The 15,415-nt window shown below is 43.6% G+C and overlaps 1 protein-coding gene across 1 annotated transcript in view; it reads right to left on the reverse strand.

Annotated features, from left to right (window-relative positions):
- The window catches only part of drosha (drosha ribonuclease III), a 127,483-nt gene that overhangs the window by 31,203 nt on the left and 80,865 nt on the right, over positions 1-15,415 (reverse strand). The window contains exons 24-25 of the mRNA XM_080515355.1: positions 12,492-12,536; positions 7,801-7,958 (exon numbers count right to left, since the gene is read on the reverse strand). Of these exons, the coding sequence (XP_080371481.1) occupies positions 7,801-7,958; positions 12,492-12,536 (203 nt within the window). The remainder of the gene's footprint in view (positions 1-7,800; positions 7,959-12,491; positions 12,537-15,415) is intronic.

Raw genomic sequence — 15,415 nt, forward strand, 5'->3', positions numbered from 1 at the left:
GGTCAAAGTTTATTGTACGATTTTTTTTTTTTTCAAGTGGGGGGGGGCTCTGCTTTTTATGAGCCGCAGTGCAGCTGCCAGCCAAACAGCAGTTGGAAGCGCGTTCAACCCACAATTATTCACATTGTCCATTTATCTCTTAATCATTAGTTCCTTTTTTTTTTTCCCTCCTGAACATTTGTTAAGGATGTAAACTATTTAAAAAGACAGAATTATCAGTTGGTTTGTTTTCCTGTCCAAAAAACCCCCCTAATAATCATTATCAATCCCGAAGTAAAAGGAAGAAAATCAGAAGATTCTCACATCTGAAAGGACCATTTCCCCCCAAATATGGTGTTGATTTAATTAAAAAAACAAACAAAAAATACCACCCAGAGTCAACCGATTATCCTTTTTGATCGCACTTAGTTTGGCATTTTTCGAGGGTGATTTAGTTCCACTTGCTTTCCTCCCTAATCACGTCTTTCACCCACGTTGCTGCAGAATAACATCGCCACCTCACGGCACAAAGTAATGCACCATGTTAACTTTCATGAAATATGTGGCCTGAATTAGACAAGACAAGACTTTAAGGGGCCGAGACCGAGTCAAAACCAAGATCAAGGTATCCAAAGAGGAAAATAGGAGTTTAGTGAGTTTGTAACTGTTCGGTTAAAACGTGCAAACTGCGTCACGAAGAGGGAACTGTAGCACTGGTGTATAAGACTCATTTATTATATTCACATTCAGACGTAACTGCACCGTCACAAATCCTCGTCCAGCAGGTGATGTTCCAGAAGCAACGGCAATTTCTTTGTTTTTTGCATGTCACGTTTTCTACCATTCTTATCTGATCACATCTAAGTTGGACGATTGACGTTGATTCCACACTTAAAATTTGACAAGCCAATATCTTGGTTATTGGAAGTTTTTCTTCCTTAATATTGGAATCGCCCCCCTAAAAAACTCAATATCGGTCGGACCGTACTTTAAAGCAATTTGCAACTTTCTCCCACTAAAGGTGTATAAAACTTTAATTCATTAACTCTTTCTGATGGTTCGTTACTATTTTATGATGTATGCATGATCATTTTTAGTTCATATTCTGGCATAATAAAGCAGCGATGTTTTTTCCCCCTCTGGTACTGTAGCAGAATTCGGTTGTTATACAGTGACATCTGGTGGTCCTAAATTGCATAAACAGAATATTTCAATAGACAACTACTTTCTTTATATAAAAAGGTAGAGCGAGCTATAAGTATGACTTGTAGCCTGCAATATACTGTACATATTGTACAGTATATTGTATGTGCTGTACATACAGAAACTCTCTGAAGTCCTGCTTTTGAACTGAATGATCTGGGATAAAGTTTTCCAAATTTGCTCTATACATTGTTACGAACACGTGAAATGCAAGAGTTTCGAGTAGAAACAGGATTAAGTGCTAAACTGTCTGTAAAGTAAGAAGTTAGAAAAGCTGTTTTATATTCCACAGAGTCTTGGAGATTCGGGACTGAGTGTCATTAGAAGTGAAGGCACACTTCATCTGATGCACTTTATTATTAAAAATAATCACAGAGCGTTTTAATGAAAAGCTTCTGCCAAAGCTTATAAGAGCCCAAAGAGCAAAAAGGAGGGTGACAGCGGAGGGGAAAAAAAAAAACCAACAAAAAAAAAACCAACAAAAAAAAAACAAGTGTTCGGAGAGTTGAAGCGAACCATCTTCAAACCCGCCGTCTGTTTGTGAGCTCATTTCCAACAGGAGGGAGGAAAGGAAACGGCGCGGCGGACACAGAGATCAGACGAGAAGAGAGGAAAACGATGGAGGGAAGGAGGAGATAGAGCGGGTCAAGGAGGAATGCATTGCTGTGTGAAGCGCCACAAAGAGCCATCCCTTATTCACTTCAACAGCCGAATCACAATGCTCCGCTAAGGTGGGGGAAATTGAAGTAAAGTGCGGCGCCGAGGTCTTTATTCGCCTTTGACTTTGATCTAAAACACCTTTAACAGCCCTTATGAAGAGGTGGTCCACTGCAAAACAGGAAGAGGAAGGCTTCCGTTTTGTTTTGTTTTCAAAAAGCGCTTTTTTTCTTCTTCTCCTTCTTGGATCTAAGGAAAATAACATCCTTTGTTTCACATTTTGCATGTGTCGTCTCCAGCCCAGGTGGAGCGCTCACTTTGGTCCAAGACATGCAGCTCCTGCGTAATTTCAGGTGAAAGCAAATAGGAAAAGAAAAAAAAAAAGTGCTGATTACAGTACAGTTAGAGATTTTTTTTCTTTTCTTCTCCCTTACACGAAAGAAGGAGTATTAATTCAAACCCGCCACTCTAACATAATGAGATCTCAGGGTCTCTTCAAGAGAAACGGCCCTGAACAGGAAATGAATGGCGTTTTCTGCGGCAGGAGGAGAATTATTTGCCTTGACATTACAGTGTGAATGATATATAAAAAAAAAAAAAAAGGTCTTTATAGATAAGCTACTTAATAAATTACGTAATGGCGAAATTGTATTTTTTTTTCTACAAATGGGAGCTGTGGAGAAATATGTCCAAGACTATAAGATGGAACATTATGACCATTTCACACTATTGCTATGAAGCCAAGAATAATCACCATTATTAGAACTGGCTATAAATATATTAATGACTGTACCTCTATCCACTCGGTTGCGCTTTTATGGCGCTTTTATTATTTGCTGAATAATAAAATTGTTGATGTTCTAACATATTTTACTGCCTTTCATTGGTAATTAAGTGTTGTTCCCCCAACCAAATAATAGTAAAAAAAAAATAACCATACTATAAATATAAACAAGACTTAACCAAGCTAATATTTTAAAAACTGAAGTCATAACTTCCTGTCTTGTTTTTTTTTCCTGTTTTTACTCAAATGTGATGACACTTGACGCTCTCAGGTGGAAAGTTTGACAGTACCAAACTCATGCGAAAAACATTGAAGTATGGCTCAGAATAATTCATGAACCGTTTGCTATGAATCTGGTGTTCCCACTGTACGCGTTTGCTTCAGAAAAGTTTTGCGTTTTGACGAAAACGATGTCCGTTTACAATCAAATGTCCAAAATGCATAAAACTATGTGGTTAGCGTGCCAGGCCACGAGTTGGCACTATTAGTTGTTTTTGTCATAAATCCACACACAAGTGTGCGGAGAACAGTAGGCTATGAACGTTAACAGCGGCGAGGACACAGACGTTCGTATGGACTTGGATTGGCATCACTGGTGACTGTCATTGTTGTTATTGTCCATCTACTTGCAAACTCTATACTATGACCCTGGTGCACATGATGAGCAGCGTTTCAGAAAAGAGTTAAAAAAAAAAAAATATATTCAGTGGCACCGTTGTCAGGAATCATTCAAACTTAGTAGCATTACACCTCTTATAGTTCAGCACCATTAAAACATAATTGTTTGTGTAAAATAGCATATTTGACCATGATGGACAAGTAGAAAAGAGTTTAAGAATGACATCATGTTTGAACCAAGTTCAGCCTGAATTTGCAATCTGGATCTATTTGATAGGATACAAGAGTGTGAATAAATGTTTCAAATACATTCCTTTTGGAGCTGCAGAGTCAAATGTACTTTCATTGAACTGATGTCGAACACGAAGGGAGACGGATCCTTTTTCTCCACAAACGGTGAAATTCTTGCAACACCCGACTCTTCCGCTGCGAGAGGAGATCGGAAGCCCAGAGGGAGACGGGGAGGGGAAGGGAGAGGAGACGGTAGCCTGCAGTCTCGTCCCTCCCTCGCCATCCTGCGCTCGTCTTCTCCCGAGGTCAGTCCGTCCTCTGCCTCTGAATGAAGTGACGGGCCGAAGGCCGGCCGGGGTCGCGTCTCCTCATCTGTGGTCTACCTTATTGTTTGACCTTCCTTTTCGCTGCCCGACCTCGTTCTTCTCTCCATCATGACAGCGCGACCTACTTCGGTCTGACCTCTGGTCCTCATGGGTGGCCATTGCTCAGCTCCGGCTTTCACGTCCGTCGACTCTATTTAGGTCAGCGTGCCTTTGGCTACTAATGAGCTAATGAACATAAATTATCCCTGAAAATATAGGAATTCCTGCAGGGAAATGCAGCAACGAAAGCCGGAGCATTAAAAAAAAAAAAAAAAAAAATGCATGGACCAATACGCCCCACCCTGCATACAGTGAGTTATACAATCCAAACGTGATGCTATGGAATGGGAAAGTGTGGCTGACATCAACCTTGAGTTGGAAAATCCTCAAAGTAAAAGACAAATCCGTGGACCTCTAATCAACTCCACCGACCCCGAGTGAGGTGAGAGCTGACATTTTAAGTGATGGATTAGGATGTACACAACAATGTACTGTACGTGTGAACATACGCATGCTACACCCACACACACACACACAGGGCAGCGTCCTTGTGGCAAACCTAAGCAAGCAATTACCCAGTGCAGCCTGCCAATAAGATATCAAAGGTGTGCTGCCAAGGTTAATTTGCTTTTGCTGTCAAACTCACTATTGTGTAGCAGTTGTGAAGCTCAGAAGCGAGTTAAGCTTCAATTGCAAAGAACCCGCTGGAAGTCGGGAATCCGAAACACCTCAAATTGGAGCAAACAGCCTCATTAGTAGATATGAAAATCACCGGTTTTCCCCTCAAACTTCACCAAAGGAGCCGGGGAAACGGTGCGGCCACATGGCGACGGCGCCGCAGAAGCACACCCAGCCCCGCTTCTACCTCCGATCAATTTCACGTCCTCCCTGGGAAAGTTTGTAACTGCATGGACTATCGAACAAATGTCATAACAAGAGGGTGGAAGCTACATCAACATGGTGCTGCTGCAAACTATTGCAATTAAAGGAGAAGATGGGGGTGGGGGGGGGGGGGGTGGGGGGGGCTAGAGATGCGCTACTTCAAACAATATCATGGTTTCACAGTTTGGATCATCAAAAAAAAAAAAAAAAAGACGAAAGACCCTGGATGCCCTTTCTAGTAAATGCTTTACTCTTTTGGTTCTATTTGAAACTTCTGTCAATATTGATGACTATTATAAGCATTACTTAAAACACTTCAATCATTTTGTATTATGAACGACCATTAAAAAGTTATTCTAACATATTTGGAAAACTAATATAATCAGATTTTTATAAATACCATTTCAAATCTTGCTTGTGACAATTAAGGCACTGGAAGCGTTACTTTTTGAAAACGGGGAGAAGCGGCATGGAAACGCAGAACATTTTGGAAATTAAAAAAAACAAAAAACTATGCTTTTACACTTGAAATGCTGTCGTGTAAACATGGCTTCTTATAACTGAAAACATTTATAAAATGTTTCAATATATGAAGATATTGTACTTCTGAGTTTTATGACTTAAGAGCTAAATTGAATGTGCATTTACAGTCAAATGTACCTATTTTAAAAACTATGTCGAAATGAGGTTTTCCGTATATTTTTATAATTTTCATAGACGCACCAGAATGAGCAGTTGGACTCCGGTTACTTATTCAACTAAAACAAGCTGAATGAACGTGTTACTAAGTTGAAGGTGGAATTTCTCACATTATGCAGGTCATTTATTCAAGTGCAGCTCTAAATATACACAGAAGATGCATTCAAGAACAAGGTGAGGAGGTCAACTGCACTGCAGAAGAGCCTAGTGACTATTGTTATGAATGTGAAACCACGCAAATTCTTTGTGACGGGAGCGGCTAATATTTGTGCAACAAAGTTGTGCAAGTTCAGGAAACTACAAGAGCAGTAACAGTGGGAAGTCATCAATATGATTTAAAAAATTTTTTTTTATTTCTAGCGGCACTTTTGTTTTCTTTTTTCATGGTACTCCCAAGAAATTGGCTGAATGAGCGCAAATTTGTATTTATCTTTATCACTATATGCCGAATATTTACAAAAGCAGAAGCAAGAGATGCTCTAAGTATACATGATGCATTCAGTGATGTGAGTAGGTCAACTATGTAACTGTGTCTATGGCAAAACGAGGAAAGAACACACTATTTCATCAAAGACATACTAGTCGTATGGAAGGTCAAGGTGCTAATCAATGTACATTGGATATAGATTAAATTAATCATTGTATTTCTGACCCAGTATTTATTTGTAAATCACTCACAAGCTGAATGAGTGTGAATGAACGAGAGAGAGAAAAAAAAAGGTTACTTTGCTGAGATTTCAGGTGTAATTTATTCCTGAGTGCAGCATATTAACTGCAGCAGCAGCAAGGAGGTTTCTGTATGTATACAGACGATGCGTTCAGGGACAAGGTGAGAAGGTCAACTACACTGCAGAAGCAGCTGTAGCTATGCATGTTAAACTGGAACATTCTGTCTTAATTCTATTATGTCCAAATAACTAGCGCAAGTAGTGGACAAAACGACTGTACGAGAGTTACATCTTGTATGGTGACACTGAATAAGTGAGTTTAAGAAAGAGAACATTTGTTGAGGCCAGGGAACATCGAGAAGGCATCACGGGTTGGAGATGACGACATTCCAACGCTAATACATCCAGACGACGGCTAAAGGCCCAACAGAACTGGTACGGGTGTTTCATATCATCGGGCGCCACCGCCTTCACGGCTGTTAAGCAATACATCCAGTAGAGGGAGCAGTGCAGTCTAAGGTAGAAGATCAACGGTGTGAGGCTGCAGTTCTTTGGCGAAGTAGCGTCGTAGATTCCTTGCATCCCACACGAACATTCATCTTTCCTCAAAGAGGACCTTCATGTCCGTTGTCTTCCAAGTTTCATTCATCTTCTTTGTTCCTTTCGCTTGACGCACATGAGCTGTACCGCACAACACATCCCCCACGGGTCAGAAGTGGTATTACACTGTTTGCTCCCTTGAAACGTACCAATGAATGCAGACGACTGGCAACAGGCGTCGCCTGTATCCATCTGAGTATTTAGCTTTGAGTTTACACCTCCGGGGTCTGGCGTATTTGGATTACAATAGAATGTTGGTGAACCAGAAGAAAACTATAAGAGGAAAGTGGCGAACTTCACATAGAGGAGTTAACAGTCAGTCAACAGTATAAACCACTCCGCCGCCGTACCACTGGGATGAGCTCAAGTTCAAGACCTTGACTTATTGTAATGTGTGGTAATTGTCATTCTAACTGAAAAATAATGATACTTTCATTAAGAAGCTATTAATCAGCCTGAAACATGGCAAGAAAACGGGGAACAATCTGCACCATAAAGGGAGGTGGCAGCACTGAATAAAAAAAAGACCGATTTTAAACCTTCTGCCCTGGACAGGCTGGCGAATTAAAACCCTATTTCCCACTGGACAGCGGGGTTATGGCCTTACAGGTGCAGGCAGACTACAGATATGGGGACTTTGGAGTCCCTTGGGCTTTTCTCTCTTTTTCATGGCCTTGAAACCCTGGGATTAGGCATTGGGCTAAAAGAGCAGTGAAAGAGGCTATCTTTCACCATAAGGTGCTTTGAACATGACATTCAGAGCATCATTTGTTATCCAAGTCAGCCTCGGCGTCTGCAACAACATGGAGGAGCTGCAGGGGGTAAACATAATGATGATGTGGGAGGAGGACGAGACGGGAGGGGCTGCCACATTTACAATAGAAACGATTTAAAATGATTCACATATAAAACTCCCGGCGTCTCTTATTATACATTATAATACATCATGCCTCATCAACTCTGAAGGGAACAACCGATAAAAGTTGCGGCTAGTTCTATAAACGGCATCCTTGCAAATTGCGTCTGGTCAGCCAGCGTCTCGCTTTGCATCTTAATTGCCGCTAAGTTGATTACGGGGAAAAAAAAACAAAACAAAAACCATGCCGGCACTTACAGCGTGAGGTGGTTGAAGCCGACGGTTCTCAAGGTGAATGCTCTGGCCAGGAGACGCACGTGCGTGAACAAGACGCCGATGGCGTCTTCGAAGGTGGTCAGCTTCTGGAGGACCGGGGACGTCTCGATCAGCTGCCGGTCCGTCTGAGGCTCCTGGACCTGCTCAAAACAACCACCAAAAAAAAACAAGGTTTAGTTTTCAAGGGAAAATAGAACCTATTCATAGCATTTGGATCTGTTTATGTGACGTGTTTGGAGCCACTGTCTCCTTGGAAACGCGATAAAGCACTCTTTTTTAACTGTTTATATGCAACATGGCTGTTGTAAATCGTTCTTCTGCACATAGTTGACCGTCATCGTAATAACAATCCGACTTAGTCGTCTGTCCATATGAATGTCTGTGTACTCACATTGTTAATGTTTAGAAAGTATTGTTCTCTGCGCCAACCCATGGCCTGGCGTGCGAACTACATTGATTTCACTGTGTAAACGGACATCGTTGCCGTGTGATCCCAAAACGCTCCTGAAATGCAAAAACAATGCATTTTCACTTGAAACCATGTCGTGGAAACGGCGCCTTGGTGACACCAAAAAGCCAAGAACGTGAGTCGGGCAGGTTGATGGTTCCCAAACCTCTTGTTCTGAAAAAGCACTGAGGCAGAAAACCATAGAAGAATTCCTGGGCTCCTGATTAGACCTTGTAAACTGCCCACTGCCTTTATTTCGAAGGCCTCTGTTTTCGTACGCTGTGGAGAGCGTGTGTGGGAGTGCTTTGTGCGAAAGCTGCAATCCAGAACAAACTGTATTTTCTCTTTCCCCTGTTGGGTGTCGAAGAAGCTGACTCGCCTGCACAGAGCCGTGATCTCGACCTCTTTTTCCAGCACCTCTGGAATGAAGTGGACGTCTGACCGCGAGTGTCTGTGGCCCGAACGCCGGCGTCGGGCCTCGCTAATGCTCTTACGGGGCTGCATGAGCGCAAATCCCTGCAGCTGAGTTTCACAAAAAAAAAAAAATCTGGTGGACAGCTTGAAGCCGGAGAAGAGGGAAGTTGTTGTGGCAGCAGAAATGTTCATGTATCATCACATACGGGGTGTAAGAATTAGGTGCCGCGATGTGGGGTTCTGTATGAAAGCCAGTAAATTAACACCATAATATTTGATCGTGTCCATAACAGTTACTGTCGATGAAACCATTTTATCTGAACAGATTACCCATAAAAGGCAAAAAAAGGCTTTAGTTGTTGCTTGTAAGTAGATGCCGTTAATGTCTGCGCTTTGGAATTTACAATATATCCTAAAAATGCTCTTGGATCATTTTTCATCACAATTTTACTGTTGTTTGTTACTAATCGCACATTTCTTTCATCTGTCATTTTGGGTTTGTGGAGCCTGAATGCACAATGCATTGAAACGGCACAGTTCTCTCAGTCGTTTGCATTATATATGTTGTGCATGTTGATACCTCGTAAAGACAACCAGTTGTCGGCAGCTCTTGGTTATCCTCTTCTCTCTGTGAATCTCCTGAGCTTGTTAAATCATTTGTTTCTGGTTGTACAATAATTTCCCTGGATGCTACTACCATTGCTAAGCTAAGCTCACTATAATTTTTAGCCACCTGCCCAAAGAAACATTGTGGGAATCATAATTTCTGAATGGCAAGATATATATTACTATGCATTACCATGTATGCAGAATACTGCCATTGTTGTTCATGTCCAATGGCATGAACATTATCTCTACTAGCAGTAGAGATAATTACTACAGTCGTGGTCGCATGAAGTCGCAGCCTTTCAGAAAAATTGCAGTGTCCCCCGTTTCCATCGAGACGGAGTCCGAGCATTTTCTAAAACTTTCACCTTGGGAGCCATCTTCAAAAGTTGCGTTTCCCCTTCTTACCATGGAGATGGAGTATTTTCAAAAACCCGGGTTTTCAGTGGCTCGTAGCAACGCTGGGCCAAGCACACACTCAGTTTGATAAAGTGGCATATATTACTGATGGATGGACGGACGAAGTAATCGAGTTTACTCGAAATCTACTCCCAAAACAAGACCGCATTTGTGTCAGACAGGTTCCTCAATGGGAGCAAACCGCTGCAGTGTGAGCCGCTTCAGGGCCCGTTTAGCTGCTGTGTGCTTTTCACTCCGCCTAAAAAACAAACTCTGATGATCTGCAGCAGATGGAACCTCTTAGTCATTAAGTTTTAAGTCAAACAGCTTCCTGTGAGTCGCGCCTTCACTTGCTCGAAATCTGGTGATTCTTACAGTCAATTAATATCTCTGGTGACTCACTCTTACTGCGAGTTCTTGTTTTGGAGCCGGCTGTGTCATCACACACTCGTAACCTTAATGAATCTTCTTCTGTTGGCGGTTGGTGGAGAATTGCTTGTTAATTACGCTTTGTGGCATTAGCATGGGGATGGAATTCAAAAGGTAGACGAGCTCAGCAAATCTTTAACTGGAGCATTTGCTTGTGACTGTGCTCATTAGAAAAACAGAAGAAAAAAAAAAATGATATGCAGGAGAAAATATGTGAACGCATGTTTGTCGAGTCAAGAGATTCATCCTTTATGGGTGCATTAATTAGGCTGCTGGATTCGTCTAATTGGCCTCCGCGTGGTGCAACGGTTTGTGTGACCAAGACGTCCTTTTTTTTTGGTTTTTCTGCCCAAACCAGAGAGACATTCAAAAGCAACCAAAGCACACTCAATTGACCTTGTTGGCTTGTATGAAGGATCCTGCAAATAGAACTAAAGGCTCTGTGAGGGGAAGGATGGCCCCTTTCTTCATTTTCCTTCCCAGCGGTTTTTTCTTTTGTCTGTTTTCTCGACGCAATGACAAGCAAACAGCTCTCTCATGTGTCCCATGTCAAGCCGGTAAATAGACCAGAGATATATTTTTAAACTGGGTACTTTAATTGGAGCGCTGCCGGTAATGTCACTGTTCCATCTTCCAATATGTCCAAAGAAAATACTTCATCCCCGCCTCTTCTTTCTCCCCTCCTTCTGTTAATTAAGGAAAGGCGTTTAAATGTCATGCATCACATCTAATGATGTCTGACGAGTTCTGCGCTCGTAGGAGCCGGGGGGGGGGGGGGGGGGGCAGCAGTTAGGCTTCAAACCAAGTGTAAAGAAGGGGGGATCGAAATGAATTAAATAATATGAATTTACAAAACATACAAAACACATGCTTGAAAACTGCTTCAAAGCTTCACTTTCAGTCGTGTCCAGACAGGAAGCAGAATCAGAGCCGAGGCCCGACACTCTGGTAAATTGTCCTGGAGGGCCGAGGGTGCGACTCAAGTGAAAGTAGCGCTCGGTTAATGTATGCATGCACGCCAGAAGATCCGCGTACGCATAATTACACACGCCGTGGCGGGCTGCCACCATCAAACCACTCCAAGCTCATTAAGCTACTTCGTCTTTCACCTCTGGATTGTGGGGCTCGTGTCGGTGGGCAGATTACCCCCGTATTGCCTCCCCGACGCCGGGCGAGTCGGACCCTCCGAAAGGCCTTCATCAATTATAGAACAAATAATCGAATGAATAAATGATGAAGAGAAAAGCTGTTGTGGCGAGCCGTCTGCAGATTGCATCATCTCCGGGCCAAAAGGTCAGGATGCTATCAACCTAGCAAGAGCTTGGCACGATTTAACAGGCACTGCCCCACTGGCAAGGGGGCGACCACCCGGAGGACACCTCAGCAACGCGCGCCGTGTGGTAATGAGGCCGCGGCGTAGAGGCGGTTAACGACTACTCATGCGGCACGCGGGGAAGGTTTCCCCTCCATCGCCCGGCTGGGATGACCTCCGGGGCTCCACCCTGACCGTGGCGCCCGCCGCTGGGTCCGCCCTCCTCCTTCCCTCCGCCGCCCCGCGCCGTGAAATACAAACTGCATGTGGCTAAATTCCGACGAGCTCCATAACAACATCCTCGGTATTTGGTTAAAGGGAGGGTGAAGAGGCGAAGGCGCGGTGGGAAAAAACCAAAACAAAACAAAAAACAAATACATATACACACACACACACAGAGGCAAAAATGTGCATATGAAAACTGCTCATGCTTATGCAGCGAGTTGGGAGAGAATAAAGCACTTAAAGACGAGCCCCGGCAAACGCACAAAGAAACATTTTCTCCTCGCAGAACACATCAGAGGGGAGAAGGATGCCTGACAGTCCCTGGAGGCCCCGTGTGATTCGGGACTGTAATCCTGTTATGGCATCTTTGATCTCTTCTTCCAAATCCTAATTTCAAACAAACACTGCAGACATGTTCAATGTTTCTGGGCAGATCATGCAGAGCCGAGAGGACGCGCGAGCGAGAGGAGTGAGTGAGGGATTGGGGAAGACGAGAGGAAAGAGGAGCGATTGCGAGGAGAGCGGAGTGAATGAAAAGGCGGATTAGGGTCTTGACCGAAATGGATAGCGGAGGCACGGGAGCAGAACAAAGGGGACTACTGGAAGGCCCAGAGTGTGACAGCTATAAAGAAAGCAGTCAGCCTCGGGCTGAATAACTAGCAGCTTGCCCACCTGTGTTACCCACACACACGCACACACACGCGCGCACACACACACATTTGGGCTGCCCAACTTCAAAGATGGCAGGCTGCTTTTGTGTCTTTGGGGGTGAGGTGGGTTTTAATGAGAGGCAACCGCACGGAATAAACATCAATAATAAGAAAACGTAGCCGGACCAACCTGCAGGGGGTGCGGTGGGTAGTTGAGCCAGACCTCCCGCAGGCCCTGTGAAGACAGAAACAGAGGGAGAGCAAGAGATGAAGCGTTTCCCCTCGGCACCGAGGTCATACGAGTTAATGAATACAGCGCAGACGACACACAGATGGCATAAATAAACACGGTGTATAAATAAAAACCACAAAGGAAGAACTTACAGCACACATCAGGCAATAACGCCGAGACATTTGATCATTTTAAAGGAAATAATAGCTCAAAAAACTTTGGACAGTGTAGAGTTTACAGTACTTCTATCAACTGGATGGGAAATAAGGGGTGCAGTTGTTAAAGAGAGGAATACTGTCCCATTTTTTTAATGATGATGGATTGCAACTGAATCCTTTTCTATTGAACTGTTTCCCTTTGACAGTTCAGAACAGTTAGTAGGAAAGTGTAGCACCTGCACTCTTCTACTGTAGAGTTACAATATCAGATGTTGAGATGTTGCTTTTGTTTCAGATTTTTCAAATCCAGTGTGTTATTGACTTTCAACCCGTCTTCACATCTGACAGCCTTCGCCTCGCTGAAACATTCCCTTTAAACCCTGTAATATCAAGGACCTGCTGCCAATTAACTCCATTAGTTATCAAATGGCCCATGATTTAATTGTGCCAAGTCCTTTTCCAATCTTTTGTTCCTTCTACCTCAACTTTTGAGGTGCATGCACTCTCTAAAATGCTTCTTGCTTTCAACAATGTTATGTGAATAATTGGATGCAATCGGTTGCAAAATGTTCCTCTCGCTGATTTTCATTAAAACCATTTACATTTCCAGACATATATTGCCCCTGCTCTATATTTTAAAGATGTCTGGCTGCCATCAAATCACAACGTTGTTGGTACGATGAACTATTTCCCGAGTCCATAAAAGTCTGCAAGCCAAGGCTTCAGAGCCACGCATGTTTTTCCCTTTAGCCCCTCTGTAATATCTCCATGCAGCTTTTTAGAAATGTACATCTAACTAAACATTTCAATTGTGTCTTAGGCTTCGCAAGATAACTTGACCACAATGCTGAGAACTGTTAAAAACAGCTTAAGGAGCTGAATCCATCAACCAACCTAAAAACTAAACGCAATCTCAAAACCTAAAGCAGCTAAAAATCCAATAAGATGTTATTTGTGATCCAATCGATGGGGTTAACTTCTTTTTAATAAACCAAATGATACAACCTGCTTCGTGAACTGTGTTACACATGCTTGGTGGCTTGAAATCAATTAAATTTGCAAAAGTGGCAAAATCTACTCTTGGTCATAAAGGTTGCAGACCTCTGCCCTGGTCTGTATGTCAAAGTGTCCTTGGGCAAGACACATAATGCTAAGTAGCTTCAAATAGCACTGCAGACATTTCCTGCATATGGGATTATATAAACGTCACAAGTTGGTTCCACTCACACAAAAAAGAGCATTTTGATCCTTTTTTTTTTTTCACGACTGATGATAAAAATGGCCTCGCGTCAATATGAAGCAATAATGTGCAAAAGCAGAGTCGCAGTGAAAATAACTCCAGGCGAGGTGAAGCTCATTTCCAAACCTGAACGTCTGCATACTGACCACCCACCGAGGAGCTCGGTAGCAGCTGCAGGGGGAAGGTTGCGATGTGGATTTGAGCGGAAAAACCAAGGGCGTGACGCGGCCATGAGGGGTTGGTGGGATTTAGCGCGGGGACGGGAGGCGTCTCCGGAGACAACGCACGTCGACGGCGCTGGACTTCTGCCGGCCCTGTCTGCGCCGAGAAATATGTGCAAGATCAACAAGCTTCATTGGCCCTGCTCTGAGGTAACCACTCAAGATCGAATGGTCGGGAGACACAGGCTGAAAAATATACATCAGAGGAAGGGAAGGGGGGGGGGTAAAAGCTGTGGCTCTCAAGTTGTTGCCAAGGACAACGCCAGCCAGAGGCAGTTTTGGGCCTGGGGTCTAATGTTAGGTGAGTCATGGTGGGGATAGAGATGTGGAGACGGCCTCTAAAGCACAATATCACTCAGGTGTTTAAAAGGTTCGAGGAGATAAACCTTTAAAATGCAGCGTTAGCCCACAGGGACGAGCAGCGGGGGGGGTTTGAGGTTGTGTGTGGTCAGCGGCATCGCATGGGCGCCTCATCTTCTTAACCCACCCAGCTGGCAACCCATCGCCTTGAGCACGATGAAAAATTCATGAAAGTGGTCAATACATTTGAGTAAACGCTTCCTTTCGGTTGCTCGTCTCCGAAAAGCGCCGAGCGCCGAGCAGCAGGTACCGAGCCACACACTGGTAACTTGGCGCGTCGAAAAACAAAACAATCAAGAGGCGCCGCTAATGTATCGCTGTGATTTTTGCAAGCGGGCAATTTGCAGTAAAAAAAAAAAGAAGAAAGAAAAAAAAGAAAAAATCCTCGAAAACGATGCATCTGAATGTGGCGTCGCAGAGCACGAGAGGAAGAGGGTGGAAGAACAACAAGGACTCTGGAGAAGTGAAGTGCACACAAGTTGCTTCAGCTTGTGATCAAGGCTTGTGATTAAAATCCAACCACAGGGCGCACGCCATCCGCCCACATGCTGTATATAGACCCCAACAGCTAATGTTTCAATTACAGCCATTGCAAAGACAAGGCAGACAACGATTAAGCCAGCATCGAGTGGGGATTTAAGAATAACAACAGGTTTTTTTTTTGGGGGGGGTGTTTTTTCCCTCATTCTCACTCTCTCTTCTCGCACAAGGAAGGTATAATTACTGGGGGCACAAATCATCATGTGCAGCTGAATCACAGGCATTAGGAGTTCTATAGCTCCAGCGCGGCAAACAGTGGAGGAGGGAGAAAACCTACAGCGCACATGTTTATCCGTATGTCAACAGCCAGATGATAATGACAGTTGAAATTAAAAGCAAAAAAATGAAAGGCAGCTTGCAGGA

The sequence above is a fragment of the Blennius ocellaris genome (assembly GCF_963422515.1).
Source record: "Blennius ocellaris genome assembly, chromosome: 19".
Classification (NCBI taxonomy): Eukaryota; Metazoa; Chordata; class Actinopteri; order Blenniiformes; family Blenniidae; genus Blennius; species Blennius ocellaris.